This window comes from Leucoraja erinacea, chromosome 9 (assembly GCF_028641065.1).
Source record: "Leucoraja erinacea ecotype New England chromosome 9, Leri_hhj_1, whole genome shotgun sequence".
Classification (NCBI taxonomy): Eukaryota; Metazoa; Chordata; class Chondrichthyes; order Rajiformes; family Rajidae; genus Leucoraja; species Leucoraja erinaceus.
This window is the reverse complement of record NC_073385.1, coordinates 48,647,225-48,668,550: the sequence shown is the minus strand read 5'-3', so window position 1 is coordinate 48,668,550 and position 21,326 is coordinate 48,647,225. Positions and strand designations below refer to the sequence as shown.

Here is a 21,326-nt window from a genome sequence, read left to right as displayed (position 1 = left end):
CTCTAGCACGGTAAGACAGCAACTCTACTGCTGCGCCACTCTAGTAATATATTTAATATGATTGTACTGTGTTTGATGCGATGGGGCACATTACAGTGGTCATATGGCTCTTTAGGTTCATGGTGATTGTGAATATAGCTCCAGCGTCACATTGCCTATATAAATAGAACACAAATCATCAGATATTCTATGTTAGGTCTGAAGTATAAATAATCCACTTATGTCTGAAAGAATTAGGAGCAATTTCTTTGTGCCAAGATATTTACCATCTTATTCTAACTCAAATTACTGTTTTGTAGTGAACATTTTTCAAGTTGAGTCAGTGGTTGGATTATTTTTTAAATGTCATGAAATGTGAGTAAAATATTTGTCAGCAACTCGTACATGTTGCAGTGTTTAGAGTCAAAACAGTTATGTCAAGAATAATTATTCCTGATTAATTGTTTCAAAGAATGAATGGTAGAATATATTTTTTTACTGGAAGATATATGCAATAATTCTTGTCTTAATAAATCATAAACATAAATGATATGCTGAAATATTATAACAACATTTGTTTAATTAAGGAATTTTGGAAGTAATTATAACAGAGATCATTTGAAAAGGATTTTGAAGTTGTCTCAATTTACAAAGCATAATATCATGAGTATTTTTGAAGTTTTCAGTTTGATTTCAAAACTAAGATTGTTCTCTGGTGCTTATAATATTCAGAGGAGCATTGTACAAGTGTATAAAGAACTAAAAGAGTCTGATTAGGTAGTTAAAAGCAGCAGGTGAAAGGACACTCTCCATCTCCTTTGTTGCTAGTTTCCCAGCTACTCTCACTTTCACAGGGTCCAACATTGCCTCTTCATTCACTCCTCTCTCCATCTCAGGAGACAAGTTAGTGGCCAAAATCTATGGCAATGCTGGAGTCCCCCTGGTATTGTGACAAAACTCTTGCCTTGTTTTTTGTAAGGATTCCATTCCATTCTCCCAGTTCATCCAGCTCTGATATTTGTTTTGATGATACATTCTCCACATCTGTGCTTTTAAGATGTTCTTTTCCCAGTCGATGAGGAGGTGCTGCCAGATCCTGAAATTCCTATGAACTCAATCCTAATTTCTGATATATTGCCATAATCTACTATCTTATTGTTTGGAAAAAACAATTGTTCGGCGTTTGGCTCTCCTGAATATATTAGTACCTTTAAACTATCAGGGGCTCATTTCCCATGCTCCCTTTAAAATTCATTTGGGCCCCATTCACAGTCCTTTTTAAACTCAGTGGACTCCATTCTTTTACTCTTTTTGAACTAACCAGGTCCCTTTTCATAAGCTCCTTTTAAACTCACCACGGCCCTGTTTCCTTGATATGTGACATTCAACAAGGTCTCATTCCCATATTCTTTCTACACTCATAGCGGCTCAGTTTCCCACAATCCATTTAAACTCATCCTAGTTCACTGGAAAATGTTTTATGCTATTAGTGAACAAAAAAAAAAATTAAACATATGCTGTGGTATTAATAGGAATAGCGATCAATAATGTTCAATACTCAGGATATGGTATCTTAGTAGTTACGTTACCGGGCTAGCAAACAGTTTTGGATGGTAGATCTAGAGTCAGTTCAAATCCTTCCATGGCAGCTGGGAATTTTAAATTCATGCAATGGGATTAATCTGGATGTTTTTAAAGGGGGGCACCCTGGTAGAGTTGCTATCTCACAATGCATGAAACCAGAATACAAACCTGACCTCTGGTGCTCTCTGTGTGGAGTTTGCATGTTCTCCCTGTGACTGCGCGGGTTTCCGTTAGGTGCTCCTGTTTCCTATCATAACCCAAAGAGTTTGTAAGTTAATTGGCCTCTATTAATTGTCCCTAATGTGTACGAAATGGATGCGAAAGTGGGAGAACATAATGCAAATGTGATTGGGTGATCGATGATCAGTGTGAACTTGATGTATTGAATCCATCTTTAGCTTATACATGTTTGGGGGGCTAGTCCCCTTCAGTTATCTCTTCAGCATATAAAAGATATGCTCAGTATTTAGGATGTTTGGATGTTATGTTAGGATGTTTAGACATGCTCAATTGGGTTCAGATCGGGTGATTGACTTGGCCACTCAAGAATTTACAATTTTTTAGCTTTGATATACTGCTAAAGCAATAAAGGAGTTTGTTTGGGATCATTGTCTTGCTGTCGAATGAACCGCCAGCCAATGAGTTTTGAGGCATTTGTTTGAACTTGAGCAGGTAGCATGTCTATACACTTCAGAATTCATGATGTTACTATCATCAGCAGCTGTATCATCAATGCAGATAAGTGAGCCAGTACTTTCAAGATGAGGTAGTATGCTTTTTTCCAGAACTGTGGTTGCTCTTTTAAGTACTTTTTGGCAAACTGTAACCTGGCCATCCTATTTTTGTGGCTAACCAGTGGGTTGCATCTTGCAGTGTAGCCTCTGTATTTCTGTTCATGAAGTCTTCTGCAGACAGTGGTCATTGACAAATCCACACCGGACTCCTGAAGAGTGTTTCTGATCTGTCAGACAGGTGTTTAGGGATTTTTCTTTGTTATAGAGAGAATTCTGAAATCAACTGTGGAGGTCTTCCTTGGCCTGCGAGTCCCTTTGCGATTAGTAAGCTCGCCACTTCCTTCTTAATGATGTTCCAAATAGTTGATTTTGGTAAGCCTAACGTTTGGCTGATGTCTCCAACACTGATTCCTGTTTCTCAGTCTCAAAATGGCTTTTTTGACTTGCATTGGCACAACTTTGGTCCTCATGTTGATAAATAGCAATAAAAGTTTCCAAAGGTGATAGAAAGACTAGGTGCTGAGAGCTCTCTCATACCTGCATTAAGGAGGCAATTAAACACACCTGAGCAATTACAAACACCTGTGAAGCCATGTGTGCCAAACATTATGGTGCCCTGAAATGGGGTGGACTATGTATAAACACAGCTGGATTGCAATATTGTTAGCGGTACAGTGGGTCGAGGATACCAGGCCTTTAAGGACAGTTATTTGTTCAGATTCAAGTTTAGCAATAAAGAGTTTACAGCACAGCCATTCAGACAGTAGACCAGACATTTTCATTGAAATACAACAAACACTATTCAGAATTCAAATGATGGAGCTTACAGTCATATTTTTATGGGTACCAGCACACATTGGCATTAGAGGAAACGAAATGGCAGATAAGGTAGCAAAAGAGGTAACAAAAAGAAGTAAGGTTGATTTAAATATTAACATAGGTAAAATTGAAATCAAAGTCATTATTAAGCAAAGACTGAAGGAAAGATGGCAAAAGCAATGGGAGGAAGAGCGGAAAGGACGGTGGTTCTACAGAGTCCAGAGGAAAGTGGGAGAAATGAGATGTGCAGGAAAAAACAGAAAAGAGGAGACAGTAATTTCAAGAATCAGATTTGGACACACTGGTCTGAACAGTACACTTTTTATAATAGGCAAGCATAATACAGGCAGATGTGAATACTGTGGGCAAGAAGAGACAATAGAGCATGTCATTATACATTGTGAGAGGTATGAGGAAGAAAGAAGACAAATGAGTGAACGATTCAGAAAAGAAAAAGTACAATTTGATTTAATAGATATTTTACAAAATAATTCATATAAGTGCTATCAAATCCTAATGCTTTTTCTCAGGGTAACCAATTTGTTTGGAAAGATATAGGTTATTAGTATATAAGTTATAATGTTATTTGATCCACACTCCATAACAGTTGGTGGCGGTAATGCACTAAAAAGTTGTTTGCCAACCGCCAAAAAAAACTACATAGAAGAAGAAGTAAACACAGCTGTAGTTTCTACATGATGAAACCAGAATGTATAAAAATGGCCTTTATTATCTGACAATGTGCACTTTAACCGCATTTGATTTATTCTATTACAAATCTCAAATTGTGGGGTACAGAGGCAAATAAATAAATGATGGGTCATTGTCCCAAACATTATGGAGGGCACTGTAATTAAAAAGGCAAAGAGCAGAAAGATACAGGTATAATGCTGGTAAGTGGGGTATAGATTTTAAAAAAAGCTCAGTTTGAATGTGGTGGGCTGAAGAGCATGATTGTCTTTGACTTTATGACACAAACTTGTAAGAGATTATCCATAAAGGGTCGAAAAACAAAATGTACTAAAAGGCCTACATTTTTGTTTTATAGGTTGGGAGGAACAGTATCTGCATACAAGATAGTACCTGATGAGGTTGATGAAATCAAGGTAAGTGACAATTTTTATTCGGTTTTGTAGGACTGTTCTTGATTTTGGTCAATTCCGGCATATTCCAACTTAAGAGACGTATAGACTCTAAAGACTAGTCAACACCAACTATTATTTCGCTGCAAATTGAGCAGTCCACTGTAAAAGTGGCTGACATGAATTAATAAGCTGAATAGCAGCTCATTCATTTTCCTTTTGACATTACTGTATTCAATTCACTGAGGTTTTTAGTAATGTGCATGGCTCTGCAGCTTTACATTTACTGTTTCATGGGCTATTTTTACATGATAACGACCCATTGCAACATCGAGGTGTGGTCTTTCAGTTTCTTTACATGGCTTTTCAACACCTTCATAGTTTAGAAGGATGAGGGGGAAACGTATAGAAACATATACAATTATAAAAGGACTGGACAAGCTAGATGCAGGAAAAATGTTCCCAATGTTGGGCGAGTCCAGAACCAGGGGCCGCAGTCTTAGAATAAAGGGGAAGCCATTTAAGACTGAGGTGAGAAAAAACTTTTTCACCCAGAGAGTTGTGAATTTGTTGAATTCCCTGCCACAGAGGGCAGTGGAGGCCAAATCACTGGATGGATTTAAGAGAGAGTTAGATAGAGCTCTAGGGGCTAGTGGAATCAAGGGATATGGGGAGAAGGCAGGCACGGGTTATTGATTGGGGACGATCAGCCATGATCACAATGAATGGCGGTGCTGGCTCGAAGGGCCGAATGGCCTCCTCCTGCACCTATTTTCTATGTTTCCATAAGAAATTTACTAGCTGTCATTCTTAGGCTTGCACTCTGCTGTTTGATACCAATTGCTGCAATATTAGCAGATATCATATCTGATTGTGAAGACATTATTTTATCAAAAGATAACATAGTCAATATGATTCATAGGTTTAAGAGTTTTCAAGTCATAGGAGCAGAATTGGGTCATTGGGCCCATTGAGTCTAGTCATTCAATCATGGCTGATCTATCTTTCCCTCTCAACCCTATTCTCATGCCTTCTCCCTGTAATCTTTGATGCCTTTATTAATCAAGAATCTATGATTGATAACTCGCTCATCTTTGATGCTGATGTTAATTATTGCATTCTTTTCTTTCTTTTAAAATCTTTTTATTAATTTTTTTTCAAAAGCAAATCAAAAAAAAATAATGATAAACATAACAGTGATATTGATACATTGGGATTACATTAATAACAAGTATAACCTAAGTATGTCCAATGTCAAAATAGACATTGAGTATAGATCTCCCGGTGTCTATGTAAATATAGTTAAGTGTTTAAAAGAGAACTTGTCTATATAAAAACAAAAAGATAGAAAGAAAAAAAAAGAAAAAGAGAGAAAAAAGAGAAAAACAAAATCCCCTAAACAAAAAAAAGCAAAACAAAATCTGGGCTGCAAAGAATTTCAACAGTTTAAGTCCCTGTTTGTCGTCAAGTCCGTTCCACCGTATGAAGGTAAAATAATTATTATAACGGTTGGAGAGGGGACAATTTATATTGTGTGAAAATGTTGAATAAAGCTTCCCCAAGTCCTATCGAATTTAACCAAGGGTTCAACAATGTCACTCCTAATTTTTTTTAAGTTTAAACATGATATCGTTTCAGAGTACCAATGGAGTGTGGTAAGAGGATTAGAGCCTTTCCATTTAAATCAAATAGATCTTCTGGCAATTAATGTAGTAAAAGCAATCAGCCGATGGGCGGAACGGGACAGATGAGTAGATTCTAACATTGGTAGGCCAAAAATTGCAGTAATAGGATGAGGCTGTAAATCAATACCTAAAACTACAGAAATAGTATCAAAAATCTATTTCCAATATTTTTCCAAAAGTGGGCAGGACCAAAACACATGGGTCAGTGAGGCCACTTCAGAATTACATCTGTCACAGGTAGGATTTATATGGCCATAAAAACGAGCTAACTTATCTTTTGACGTATGAGCTCTGTGAACCACCTTGAATTGTATCAGACGTGTCTTGCACACATTGAAGAAGTATTAACTAATTGGAGAATCCTCTCCCATTTCTCTATAGGTAGAGAAATTTGAAGTTCACGTTCCCAGTCATTCTTAATTTTATCAAATGTATCTATTTGTAATTTCAAAATCAACTCATAAATAGTCGTTATTAAACCTTTCTGATAAGGGTTCAAATGTAACATTTTTTCCAAGATTTTGGTTTGATGTGGTAACGGAAAAGATGGTAGATTAGCCTTCAAAAAATGTCTAATTTGTAAATATCTAAAGAAATGTGAGTTAGATAGATTATATTTATTGGAGTTGTTCAAAAGACATAAAACACCCATCCAAAAACAAGTCACAAAAAGCTGCTAATCCCTTCCTATTCCATAACAGAAAGGCTTGATCAGTACTAGAAGGTTGGAAGAAAAAAGTAGATATGATAGGACTCGATAAGATAAAATCATTCAATCCAAAAAGCTTACGAAATTGAAACCATATTCGGAATGTCTGTCTTATTATTGGGTTAATCGTATATTTATTCAATCTCATAATTGTGCAAGGTAACATGGCCCCTAGGATATAACCCAATGATGACCCTTGCATAGAAATATGTTCAAGATTTATCCATCCTGGGCATTGGGTATCTTCTAAATCTTTTGTCCAAAACGTTAAATAGCGAGCATTAACTGCCCAATAGTAAAATCTAATGTTCGGCAGTGCCAAACCACCGTCTTTTTTTGATTTCTGTAAGTATTTTTTACTTAGTCTGGGATTTGTATTCTGCCATATATATGAAGACATTTTTGAGTCGATAATATCAAAGAAAGATTTAGCAATCAAAATTGGTATCATCTGAAATAAATACAAAAATTTAGGTAGGATAAACATTTTAATAGCATTGATTCGACCAATTAGAGATAAGGACATAGGTGACCATTTAGTAAACTGTTGTCTGATGTGGTCAATTAGGGGTATAAAATTGGCTTTAAATAGATCCTTGTGTTTCTTGGTAATCTTAATGCCTAAATAATAACACAGTCATTAGTCAATCTAAATGGAAACTGTTGTAGCGGCACCATACGTGGTGAATAAAGGTGAGACGTCAGGCCGGTTCAAAGAGTCATTTATTCAGTGGTGACACGTTAGGTGGTGCGCTAACTATAATACAATGTTGCTGTAGCTGAGTGAGGTTATTATTTCGGGCTCGGCTACCTGTTGACTCCTCAAGGTCTTGCTGTGAGAGACCTTTAGTACCAGGACACTCCCTTTAGCCCATGACGCCACGTGCCCGCCCTCGTATCTCCTGACGAGGGTTCGAGCATGAGTGGCCCGTGTTTAGGCTGACGCCACAGGACCCCCCCCACAGAACCGGAAGAAGGAATAGAACGGTCGAGGGCGGCTCCTGCATGTGGGTCGGGGACACCCCGGGCGAGAGTCGGGACAAAGGCTCCACGGGCGCGGTGATGTTCTGCGTGGGCGATCCCGAGGTACCGAGGGGTGCGAGAGGACCGATGCAAAAGCCGCTGAACGGAAGAGACACAATCGCATCTCCTTGACCAGCGAAGGGATAGTGTCCTGTGAAAACGGCCCCCAGCTACGATGAGGGGAAAAATAACTAGATAAAATAAACAAAACAATTCCTCAACCGGGCGTGGAAAAACAGTGAACACAAAATGAACAGTGACAAGACAAATTACAATGCAATCAGTGTCCAAAGTTCAAATTGTCCATAGTGCAGTATATTGTTGCAGTAACAGCCTCTGGCCTGAATGTGGCGCTGCAACCGGTGCTCAGGCTGCAGGGACGGTATCGGCCAGAAGGTGGCGCTGTGGACGGTAGGTTTGTGAGTTCGAGTTTCTCTTCCGGCCGGCCATGGCGGCAATGTTTGTAGTCGCATGGCCGCTTGTTTCAGGCAGCTGCGGTGGCCAAGTGGACTTCGCCAGCGATTGAATCCCTGGGCCGGACAGGCAGCCAGTGCCCAGGGATCTTCAGAGTCCATGCCGGTGAGGTGAAGAAGGGCGCCTTCAGCAGGCGCCCCAGGTAAGCCCGAGCTGTCGGGTGGTTAGGTCCTGGGCAGCGGCCGGCCTGTTGCGGTGCCGGGTCTGCAGCCGTGTCCGCGGTGAGGCCCGGTGCGGTGCAGGTGAGGTGCGGTGCAGGGTTTGGGCCTAGCCCGTTGTCGGGAGCGGGAGAGCGGCAGGTACTCTGTCTCTGCTCCCAGAGCCGTCGGTCATGCATCGGCGTTGCTCTGTGTGTGGGCAGGAGGCTGCTACGCCTGCAGCTCCTGCAGCAGCTGGTGGAGCAGCGACAGCTGGTAATACCTCTGCGCTCCGGTGGTCGGCTCCGGGCAGGTCATGTGAAGGAACTCGGAGTCCATCACACAAGACGGCCTGCCCCGTTGCCGGGAGCGGGAGAGCGGAAGCAGCGGCAGCTTCTCAGCTCCGGTGAGCAGCAGCTGGTGGGGAAGCAGCAGCAGGGCCGGGTTGGCTGCAGCATCGTTCTGCAGGGCTGGGCAGCCGGCTGCAGACATCAGGTCTCCCGAGGCTGCGTGCTTCAGGACAGTCCAAATTTCAATTCGGACAGTCGGGGGTCACCAGTGTAGCGACACCATACGTGGTGAATAAAGGTGAGACGTCAGGCCGGTTCAAAGAGTCATTTATTCAGTGGTGACACGTTAGGTGGTGCGCTAACTATAATACAATGTTGCTGTAGCTGAGCGAGGTTGTTATCTCGGGCTCAGCTACCTGCCGAGTCCTCAAGGTCTCGCGGTGAGAGACCTTTAGTACCAGGACACTCCCTCTAGCCCATGACGTCACGTGCCCGCCCTCGTATCTCCTGACGAGGGTTCGAGCATGAGTGGCCCGTGTTTAGGCTGACGCCACACTGGCCATAATTCGAAATTTGTTTGTTTAATGGAAAAAGCTCACTCTTACTAAGATTTAGTTTATAACCAGAAAAACTACTAAATTGATTAAGTAGTGCTACTATTGCAGGAATAGATTTCTCTGGGTTAGAGATAAATAATAACAGATCACCTGCATAAAGAGATAGCTTATGTGTTTTATTCTCATGAACTATACCAAAAATATTAGGGAATTGCCTAATAGCTGTGCCCCCAAAGGTTCCCAAGCGATATCAAACAATAAAGGACTTAAAGGACAGATCTGTCTAGTACCTCGAAAGAGCCTGAAAAAAGGGGATCTCTGATTATTGGTAAGTACAGAAGCTTGTGGTATATGATATATCAGCTTGATCCAAGAGATACATTTTGGACCAATCTTAAATTTTTCAAGTGGATTGAATAAGTATTCCCATTCTATTCTATGAAATGCCTTCTCGGCATCAATGAAATGTCACATTCTAGAGTTTTATTTGACGCTGTATATGCAATATGAATTAATCTTCTAACGTTAAAGTATAACGAATTTTAATAAAACTGTTGATCTTCAGAAATAATTTGCGGTAAAATATTTGCCAATCTCATAACTAATATTTTTGAAAGAATTTTGGAATCTACATTTAACGGTGATATAGGTCTATATGATGTCACTTCAGTGGGGTTTTTATCTTTTTTAAGAATTAAAGAAATAGATGCTTCATAAAAGGATTGTGGTATATTCATCATAAAGGCTTCTTTAAAAACCATGCATAGCCAGGGGGACAGTAAACTTGAAAAATACTTTAAAAATACTGTAAACCCATGTAAACTGGGAGCTTTACTAGAATTCATCGCAGGGATTGCTTTCTGTATTTCTTCCTCCATGATGGGTTCATCTACCAACAGAGACTCATTATGTGGTAAATTTGGCAAGTTCAGTTTCTTTAAAAACTCATGCATTATATTGGAATCAGTAGGAAATTCTGATTGGTATAGGGAGGTATAAAATTCCTGAAAGGATTTATTAATTTCATCATGATCTAGTCAATGTACCATCCCATTTACTCACTTTAATAATCTGACGTTTGGCTGACACAGGTTTCAACTGATTGGCAAGTAATTTGCCAGATTCATCACCATGTATATAAAATTGACTTTTGGTTTTAAGTAGCTGATTCTCAATCAGTGATACTAATAACAAATTGTGTCATTTGAAGTTCAACTATTCTTATAGAGCTCTAAACTAGAAGCTTTTGAATATTTGTTATCAATTTCTTTATTCTCATCAGCAAATATACCTATTTCATTTTTAGTTTGTTTTTTAGTCCCTCGGAATATGAAATAATTTGCCTACGAATATATGCCTTAAAAGCATCCCATACTACACCATTGGATATTTCTTCAGTAGAGTTTGTTAAGAAGAAGAAGGCAATCTGATCTTTAATAAAATTAACAAAATTTAGATCTTGAAGCAAAGTAGTATTAAATGGCCATTGTTTAGCACTAAACTTGGAATCAGGTAGTTTGATTGATAGTTTCAATGGTGCATGATCAGAAATAGCAATTGTATCATACTCGCATGCAGTGACCGATGAAACTAGCCGATAATCTATTATAAAGTAGTCAATCCTAGAATAACTATGATATACATGAGAAAAAAAAGAAAATTCTTTGTCATTTGGGTGTAGGAATCTCCAGACTTCTAACATTCCAGAGTCAAGTAAAAAATAATTCATAAAACTAGCGGATTTATTTGGAAGCGCTTGATCAGATGCAGATCTGTCCATCGAGGGGTTCAAACAACAGTTAAAATATCCACCCATTATCAAAAGATGTTCATTTAAATTAGGAAAGGATGCGGTTAACTGTTCAAAAAACTCAGGGTGATCAATATTAGGTGCATAAACATTCACCATAGCAACTTTTTGGTTATGAAGAACACCAGTGATCATCAAAAATCTACCATATGGATCAGAAATTGTTTCATAATGAACAAAACGAGATTGAGGAGTCAATAAAAAGAGACTCCTCTCACTTTCGCCCCGTGAATTTGAATGAAACTGCTGTCCTCTCCAAAACTTAAAGAATCGTTGATTGTCATCTTTCCTTACATGAGTTTCCTGAACAAAGATAATCTGAGCATTTAGTCTACGAAGAACTTAAAAAAAAAAAAAAAAAAAAATTCCTCTTAATGGGATGGTTCAGACCATTAACATTCCATGAAAGGAAGTTAATAACTTTATCCATATTGCTTGTAAAAATCATGTGGAATGTAAAGGGTTAATTTCGTAGACCATAGCAATTCATGATACTGGAAGGAGAAAAATCTAAGGCAGAGCCAGAAGTGATGATATTCTTGTAGTACAAATTGTGCCCAGATAGAAAAACGAAACTAAAAGCAAGAGTCCCCCCCCCACCCATGCAAAGCCCAAAACTGACCAGTAGACAGTTGGTACGCTATCTAACCCCTCCCCTACCTCCCATCTCTTCTAATGACAGCTGCAAACGTCAACAAAAGGTATATTTACCCCTCAATAGCCAAAACAAATTAATATTATGGTTAAAAAGTATGTGCAAACTGTGAAAAACAAGTACTGCTTCACCTTGTTTGTCTAAAGACAGGGGGGGAAATCCTTCAGAGAACATTTTAAAAGTGGAAGAGCTTACAAAGAAGATCTTAAAAGTTAATATATAATACCATTACATTAAATTAACAGTATCTTAGAGAACGTAAAAGTTATGGTTTGATGTCATCATACTAAAATTCGACAAAGTAATTGGAAAATAAATCATCTGATTAAATTCTTAATCATTTACAGAACGATATATTGTCAAAATAGGAAGAATAAATCTCCAATTGTAACTCAGTCGGCTATCAGTAACTACCCGTCGCGGCTTCACCCCCATTAGCCTCCAGAAAGCTGGAAGCTTCTTGCGGATTGTTAAAAAATCGGCTGCTACCATTAGGGAGTCGTATACGCAGTCTAGCTGGGTAGAGCAAGGCAGGGCTCAGCTGTTTCTTAAACAAATCAGACATTACATTATGGAAAGGCATTCTCAATCCCATAAGCTCACGGCTGTAATCAGGAACAAACTGAAACTTGCATCCTTCAAATTCAACCATGCCCAACTTTTTTGCTGCTCGGAGGATATTCTCCTTCATCTGCAGAAAAAGATACCAAACAATCAGATGTCTCTGTTTATCTTTGAGACCAGTTTTCTTCCCGACCCTATACGCGTTATCCAAAATTGGAAGATTTTAATACTGCTCGATGTTGAAAGTCTCCTTTATCATTTTAGAGACATATTTTATAACATTGTCCCCTTCATGACCTTCAGGCAAACCAACAATTCGCAGATTCAGTCGAACGGCTTCTGTTTTCCAGATCCATATTTTGAGTCTTGTATTGCTTGAGTGCCCGAGTATTTTCAGTCATTTTCTATTCCAGTGTTTCAATCTTCAAATCTCTTTCCTGACCCAAGATTCGCAAGTTATCAATTTGTTCCTTCTGTTTACGAGATTCATCTTGTATCATAATCAGCTTCTTGAACTTCCTTCAATTTGCTCGAAATTCCTTTCATCATTTCTTCCAAACCGCAGAATCTTGTGTTCATTTCTCCGTTCATTTTCGATATTGCTTCTAAGGTACTGGAGTCAGAAGCTGCGCCTTCACCACGCTCCTTCCTTGGAGAATTTATTTTTGCTCTTGTCTCCAACCTTTACACGGTTGAAACTTATAAAAATGTTATCAACACTTTAAAAAAGGTTAAACCGTGTCTTGAAATCAAGTAATAACAAGTAAGATTGAAAGAGTGGTAATCAAGGAGTTAAAAGTTAAGGGAGCAAACGGTGTATAACCTCACAGCATGCCGCCACTAGAGAAAGTCTCGCATTATTTTCTAAAGTACTTTGATACATGACAACCTGAAGAATAAATAATTTGGTTTGAACAGCATAGTAGGGGTGAAAGAATATGAAATTCATAAAATCTAAGGCATGGAAGACAATCCCCAAAATTAGACCCCAAATAGTGTTTATTTTCCTCAATTGCCCTATAATAATGCGAGAATGGGCACAATTAACAGTTATTTATCAATTTAAAAAAAGGAATAGGTGCAAATTAATGACAGAACTAAATCTCGGCAGCTCTTGGAACATTGAGAAATACTGCTGTCAGTATATTGCATATTTTTCTGCCGGGTTTCACCAGAATATAATGAATGAAACACTTACTGTTAAGTAAGACCATATTTTGCCGAAAATACATTTGCTTTCGCAGAATTAAGTTTATTAAAGTTTCATAATTGAGCTGCTTTTCACCCATTTCCACAAAGCTATTAATGCTTCCGTCTAAAGACCAAAGAAGGGAAGATAATTTTGCTTCCACATTAATAGGCTTCTGCACAACCCTAATGCTGATTTTACTTCGGAGTCACGTGAGTGACTACGTGAAGAAGGGCCATCCGTCTGCGTGCGCGTCATTACGTCTGAAAGCAACGTGCACAACGGACGGGAGCGGCACTGCGACCTCCCAGCCGTTGGGATTTAAAAAAGGCGGCAGGTAAGAAAAGTTGAACCACTTACCCTGCGCTTTCTGTTCGGGCTAAAGAAGTGATTTTTCTTTCAGAGCCCAAAAATGTCAAAGAGAAGGTCCGCGGGGAAACCAGCTGCCGAAGACCGCAGCATTCCAGGTAGCGGACGACGCTCATTCTCGCCGACTTTGCCGCCGGCGTTAGAACCGGCAGGAGCAGACGTGGTGCAGGAGATCAGCACCGTGGTGGTCCCGGCGGGACGTAAAGCCACCCATAAGTCTGCCAGACCCGTAGACTCGGATGAGTCCAGGGAAGAGGGATACCCTCCCTCATCGGGAAGCGTCTGAGGACGACTCTTCCACATGGAGCAGCTTGTGGAGAAGCTGCTCCACAATGATAAACTCCGGAGAAAGGAGCATTATCAGCACGAGTCCCATTTACAGACCGTGCCAGCAGCCTCATACTCTGGGCAGCAATATGTCTTCCCCATGGAAGGGGGAAGTACATACGGGGATTACCCGGACTCAGAGTTTGGAAGCACAGGGGGGGGGGAACACTCCCAGGGGGGACTGGAGGAAGTACCCCTACAATCAACTAAAGTTGCGATCTCCACAGCACTGGGAGCACCCTTGGATGAAGACCTAGCAAGTAACATCAACTACTTGGCATCTCATCAACTCAAGGATCTTGTCATGGAAGAAACCCTAAACAAGTACCCCCCTCCATCAAACTGTGCTTCCTTCAAGGTACAAGTGGTGAACCGCATAATTTGGGGACAAATAGGTCCCATAATCAGGAACCAGGAACTGAAGTTCCAAAAAGTGTTAAACCTGCTGGGGTCAGGAATCACTTTGTTTGCAGGAGGTGTGGAAGGAGGCATCCTCACTGAGCGGGAGCAGGGTACCATGGCACTGCTATGTAATGCCCGTTTCGAAATAAACTGTATACGGAAAGAGGCTATGAAACCGGCTATAAATTCGAAGTTCGCAGCACTTTGCAAAGCTAGCGACACCCAGCCCGCAAACTACGTGTTTGGAGAAGACCTGTCTAGACAGGTACGGAACCTGGATGATGAGGCAAAAACCGTGTGCCTCATAACAAGAGGTCAGCCCACACCCAGGGGCCTATCCACGAGATTCCACCCCTACAGCTCTCGGCGTTTTACACCTAGAGAGCCAGGCACCGGAGGAAGATTCACCCCTGAGACAAGGTCTTTTTTAGGGGCAGGCCCCAGCAGGCCAACAGCGAGGATGAGGAGAGAGCAACCACCAGCTCTGCTCCCCAAACCTCGCGGACGAAAGCCAGCACCACGACGCCAGTAACAACAGAGGTAAGTCAAACCAGTTCCTCAGGGAACATACCAAACAAACCTCACTTACAGGTGGGGGGAAGGTTGAAATACTTCTTAAAAGAATGGTGTTGGGTTACTAAGGATCCATTCATACTGCACAGTATAGAAGGATTCAAAATTGAGTTCAATTTAAATTTATCACCACCACCAACACATTCTCATACTCGCACATTTGTCTTTTCCCAAAAAGAGACAATGGATATCCAAAAGAGAAAAATGATGGAGGGATCCGTATTATTTTGGATCTTACGGAACTAAATACATATGTGCAATACAAACACTTTAAAATGGACAATTTTGGAACAGCAACTCAGTTGGTTTCCACAAATGGCTATATGGCATGCATCGACCTAAAAGATGCATACTATTCGGTGTCTATTCACAAAGAGTATAGGAGATATTTGAAGTTTACCTGGATGGGTCAATTATGGCAATACAAGGCTCTGCCAAATGGGTTGACATCAGCCACCTAGACTGTTTACCAAATTACTTAAACCAATTCTGGAGCTGCTAAGATCTCAAAATCACATAGTTATGGCATATTTGGATGACATTTTCATCTTTGGAGTTACCAAAGTATTGGCGGAAGCAACAGTCAAGGCAACCAAAACCCTGTTTGAAAAACTTGGGTTCCTAATCCATTCAGTAAAATCAAAATTAACTCCTACCAAGGTAATTGATTATCTAGGATTTACTATCAACACAGTAACCATGTTGGCGACTTTGCCAAAAGGCAAACAAAAAGACTTGAGGAAAGCCTGCAATGATCTGATAGAAAAACACAAACCAACTATCAAACAACCAGCAAGTGCTATTGGCAAATTGGTAGCTGCCTTTCCTACAGTACGCTACGGACCTTTGCTTTACCAGCATTTACAGCGGGCAAAGGAACGAGCATTGAAATTGCATGCAGGTCAGTTTGGCAAATCAATGCGGTTACCAGCTGAAGCCATTATTGAAATACAATGGTGGATGGCAAACATAAGACTCAGCTCAAGGGAAATCTTAATTGAGAGCCCATCAGTGTTTCTCCAAACCGACGCAAGCGGGTTAGGATGGGGAGCCACTAACACAGCCAGGAGCTGTGGAGGCAGATGGAATGAGCAAGAGTCAACTATACTCCAACAATATGGAATCAATTACCTAGAATTGTTGGGGGCGCAATATGGACTCAAGTCTCTCTGTAACAACATGCAACATGTGCATGTTCAAATTCAGATTGATAACACTACTGTGGTAGCATATATCAATCACATGGGTGATGTAAAATCTGTATCCTGTGACAGATTATCTAACCTCATTTGGCACTGGTGCATCGAGAGGGATATTTGGGTCACGGCAGTATATCTACCAGGAAGATATAACACGGTGGCAGATGCAAGGTCACAAATGTTTAATGACAACATAGAATGGATGTTGAATCGTACGGTATTCAATGAAATAACTATACGATTTGGCACTCCAGATTTGGATCTGTTTGCATCTAGATTAAACCATCAATTACCCAGATATGTGTCTTGGGAGCCAGACCCAGGAGCAGTCAGTGGATGCCTTTTCCCTAAACTGGGGAGGAATGTATATTTATGCATTCCCTCCATTCTGCCTCATAAACCGATGCTTGACTAAAATCAAGCAAGGCAAAGCCACAGGCATTTTAGTAGTACCAGATTGGCCTACACAAGCCTGGTTCCCAAAAATACTGGGGATCATAGTCCAGCCATTAATGGTTGTACCTAAGAGGAGAGATCTAGTAAACTTACTAGGTAAACTTACCTAATCCTAGTAAACTTACAAAATTCTTAAGGGGTTGGACAGGCTAGATGCAGGAAGATTGCTCCCGATGTTGGGGAAGTCCAGGACAAGGGGTCACAGCTTAAGGATAAGGGGGAAATCCTTTAAAACCGAGATGAGAAGAACTTTTTTCACACAGAGAGTGGTGAATCTCTGGAACTCTCTGCCACAGAGGGTAGTCGAGGTCAGTTCATTGGCTATATTTAAGAGGCAGTTAGATGTGGCCCTTGTGGCTAAGGGGATCAGAGGGTATGGAGAGAAGGCAGGTACGGGATACTGAGTTGGATGATCAGCCATGATCTTATTGAATGGCGGTGCAGGCTCGAAGGGCCGAATGGCCTACTCCTGCACCTAATTTCTATGTTTCTATGTTTCTAAACCCAGTTTCGGGGAGCAGCCATCCACTTTCTGACCAGATTGATTTGTTGGTTTGCAGATTCTGAGAAGGCCATTTCAGGACATTGGATTATCCGAACGAACTGTGGATGTCAGCGCAAAGGCATGGAGGGACAATACCAAAAAACAGTATGCCACTCATATTAAGAAGTGGGAAGCTTTCTGCCATGCAAACGATATAGCATACAACACAGTTCGGATAACGGATGTCTTGGAGTTCCTATCAACCCTGTACTATGACTATAAATTAAGTTATAGCGCAATCAACAGTGCACTATCCTCCTATTTGACACTGGAGGCAGGGCACGGGCCGATAGGAACGCACCCCTTCGTAATAAAATTCATGAAGGGAGTTTACAATTCGATACCCCAAGGCCTAGGTACACGGACACATGGGATGTGAGCATGGTACTGACCTTACTTCGTCAGTGGGGACAGCCAACGGCCTTATCTCTGTCTAAACTAACATTGAAAGTGGTAATGCTGATGGCGCTAATAACAGCCCAAAGAGTCCAGACACTACAAAAACTATGACTGGACTACATGACCAGCAACACGAATAATTTAACATTCGTTGTTAAGGACCTGATCAAACAGAGCAGGCCAGGAATGCCAGGGATGAAGATCCAGTTCCTGGCATATCCAGAGGACCTACGATTGTGTGTGGTAACACATTTACACCACTACCTGAGAGTCACAGAAAACCTCAGAGGCTCAGAACAATCGGTCCTCATCAGCCACAAGAAACCACACCGAAAGGTGTCGACACAAACTATCTCCAGATGGTTAAAGGAGGTAATGGTGGTAGCGGGAATAAATACTCATATCTTTAAATCTCACTCCACCAGGGCTGCATCTACGTCGGCAGCAAGAACGATGGACGTGCCCCTTGATGACATCCTAGCAGCTGCAGGCTGGGTGAACGAAAGAACGTTCCAGCGGTTTTGTAATAAACCCATAATCGAACCAGGGGTATTTGCTCGTGCCATCTTAAGTTCTGTTACCTAGCTTTCCCACAGGTTTGGAGGGGAAGCAAATAAAACATTTATTTTTTCCTTTATTTTAAAGCATCAGTGTCGTTACTAACTATGTTATGTCTGAATGCTTTAACAATAATCTCATCCATGGTCAATCCATTCAGTGAGTGACGCCTGGATTCGTAGCCGGCGTAAAATCACAGAGCTTTGAAATCTTCATGTAGTCACTCACGTGACTCCGAAGTAAAATAGTAATATTAAACAAGAACTTACCAGTTTGAAGTTTGATCTTGATTATATGAGGAGTTACGATGAGTGATTACGTGCCCACCGCTCCCACCTTCATATTATCAAGGTCACATGGAAGTTCTAGTTTTTTTTTCACAATCTTACGATTCTCAGGTCTTCTTAGTTATCTGTGATTTAACACCGCTGCTTTGAAGATTGACGCGCACGCAGACGGACGGCCCTTCACGTAATCTCTCATCGTAACTCCTCATAAAATCAAGTTCAAACTTCAAACTGGTAAGTTCTTGTTTAATCTTACTATTCTCTTGGGGTTTAACATGTTTTTTGAAATGTTGATGACTGCCACAATTATACTTAATTTTTGTGAACCAGAATGAATTTGAATGGATTGTGTGAAGCTGCGCCTCAATGAGGGTAGAAAGAATGTGGGAATGAGACCTTGTTGAATGTTGCAGAACAAAGGAAATAAGTTTAAAAGGAGATTATGAGTTAGTTCAAAAGGAGTGCAGGAATGGAGCTCACTGAGTTTAACAGAACCTTGGGAATGGGGCCCAAAGGGAGATTGAAGGGAGCATGGGAAATGGACCCCTGATGGTTTAAAGGTACAAATATAAATTCAGGTGAGCCAAACGCTGAACAATTGGGTTTTCCAAACAATAAGACAGTGGATTACTGCATTACTTCAGAAATTATGACTGACTTCTTAGGAATTTCAGGATCTGGCAAATCCGCATTCGGCTGGAAAAGGAAGGTCTTACTTTGAATGAATAACAAAATTATCAAGATGATAGGGCATTGGCAATGTCCCTCAAGCCTGTTTTCTCATTCAAGGACATTATGGTAGACAGAAGGCCTGATGTGATGCACTGCCATTGTTCCATATTCCTTCAGAATTAGTAGGAGTTTACCTAAAATTGGAGAATTCAGTGTGCAAACAGTTGGGTTGGAAGCTACCCAAGTGGAATATGAGGTACAGTTCCTCCAGCTTTTCATCTTCGGCACTAGTCTTGTACTTGCAGCATCCTCTCAAGCATTCTTCCTGTGATCACCAGAACTAGAAGCCTCTTAAATGGATTGTGGCAATTTGTAAAGATATAGAGTAAAGGTTTTCACTTTGTATAAATTTATCTATTAATAAAGTCCAAGCTCTGTATGATTTCATAATTGCATTCTTGATTTTTGCTCCAACTTTCCAAGGCTTCTGAATGCAAACACCAAGGTCTCTTGCCATCAGTTCAGTGCTTCCACACCTCAAAAAAAAATTCCTGAAATAGAATCCCAAATTTCCTGGAATTTTATGGTATTTCCTGAAATGTTCAAAAATGCTTTGTGCGTGCTATTTGTTGTTGTTGTTTTTCTTTCGCGGGCACACGTTAACAACACAAAGAAGAACAAGGCAAAACAGATCTATGTAATTACACCAAATCAGCCTGCTTCTGTTACTTACTTGTACAATGTTATGCAAGGCATTATGCACTGTGCACATATATGATGTAACCTAGCCTGCATGGTATGCATATTATGTGTTCAGTGCAGTGTGTGCCTGGAATACAATGTCACAAATAACTCAATACACCAATTGACTATGTTCACTTCAGTCTCTTTACTGGTCTTTGGTTGAGACACTTTATGCAACATGCAGCTACCGTACAGTACATGTACAGGGAAACTAACTTTGGATTGTATGAAAGATGAACTGAAAATAATAATACATTTCATAACAACAATTTACTTGCAGAACTCAGCCATGAATTTCCTGCAAAGTTCAGATGCCTCTGCATTAGCTGCATTAGCCTGCATCCTGGCATGTAGTTTGAGCATGTCCTTGCAAGGATCCAATTATGCAGCTTGCTGTTGTCCTTTCTTCTGAAATGTTAGTTTTGTTAACAGCAGTTAACAAGCCCTCTTGTTTTAGATTTGTCCTGTGGTCATCCTTTATCAGTTTGAGTTGGCTGAAAACCCTTTCAATAGCAGCATTTGAGACAGGAAATGACAGCAACGCACTGATTATTTTGCTCAAATTTGGGTGCACTTGGTTTCCACAGGCATCTTTCTGTGTGAATACTCCTCTCCAATACTCCTGTACTGACAAACTGCCATTCAAAGTGCGGTGTATGATGTCCTCCATTCAGTGGCAACATCTTGAACTGATGCAACTTCCTTCAGGTATGGCAGTTTTTGGTACATTGGTGCCAAGGGTGGTATAGTCAGATTGTATGCTACTGCTGGGTCTAGACATCTCAGGAAATCCAATTCCTGAAGATTGCTGAATCTGTGCTGGATCCGTTTCACACATTCCATGAGAAACGGCTACTACCAGGACTGGGTTCAGCATCAGTCGTTCCCGCTCCCGCCCAGCGACGGGAGAACGGTCTCTCCGGACCACCGTCAGCGGACTCGCCAGGCTGACCGGCGGCGAGGCTCCGACGCCGCGGATGGAGGCAATGGACTGGGCGGGCAGACACCGCAGCCCGGGCCCGGAGAAGCGGGCACTTTCTCAAATCATCCCGCTGGCCAGATTGGACCCCTTCGCGGGTAGTTTAACAGCCCTGATATAAAAGAAGCGTGGAGCCATTGTGTCTGACTCCCCCTCCCCCAACGCAATATTCCATGGCCCCACTCACCCAGATCCGAGACGATGTAGTGAAAATGGTGATCTGATCCCGCCCGGGCCCGCTGTGCACGCGTGGGGAAACGGCGTCATTTTGCGTCCCTACCGCGTCACTGGCGTCATTTTCAATTGTAACGCGGCTGATGGGCCTCCCCCAACTGCGCAGGCGCGGATGGTCGTAAATATATATTTTTTCCCCAAATCATCACATGGGCCGGATGCGGAAATTTCCCGAAATTATTTTATTTTCCTAAAATTACCCGAAGACAACCAGAATTTCCCGAATTTCGGGTAATTTCCTTCAAATTGGAAACACTGTGTCAGTTTGAAATTGTGCCAATCTTCATCTTTC

At 41.0% G+C, this 21,326-nt stretch overlaps 1 protein-coding gene across 6 annotated transcripts in view; it reads left to right on the top strand.

Moving 5' to 3' along the window:
• LOC129700352 (gephyrin) overlaps positions 1 to 21,326 on the top strand; it is a 459,263-nt gene that overhangs the window by 200,236 nt on the left and 237,701 nt on the right. For all 6 annotated transcript variants that reach the window (XM_055640758.1, XM_055640759.1, XM_055640762.1 and 3 more), the window contains exon 3: positions 4,165 to 4,222. In XM_055640758.1, coding sequence (XP_055496733.1) covers positions 4,165 to 4,222 — 58 coding nt within the window. The remainder of the gene's footprint in view (positions 1 to 4,164; positions 4,223 to 21,326) is intronic.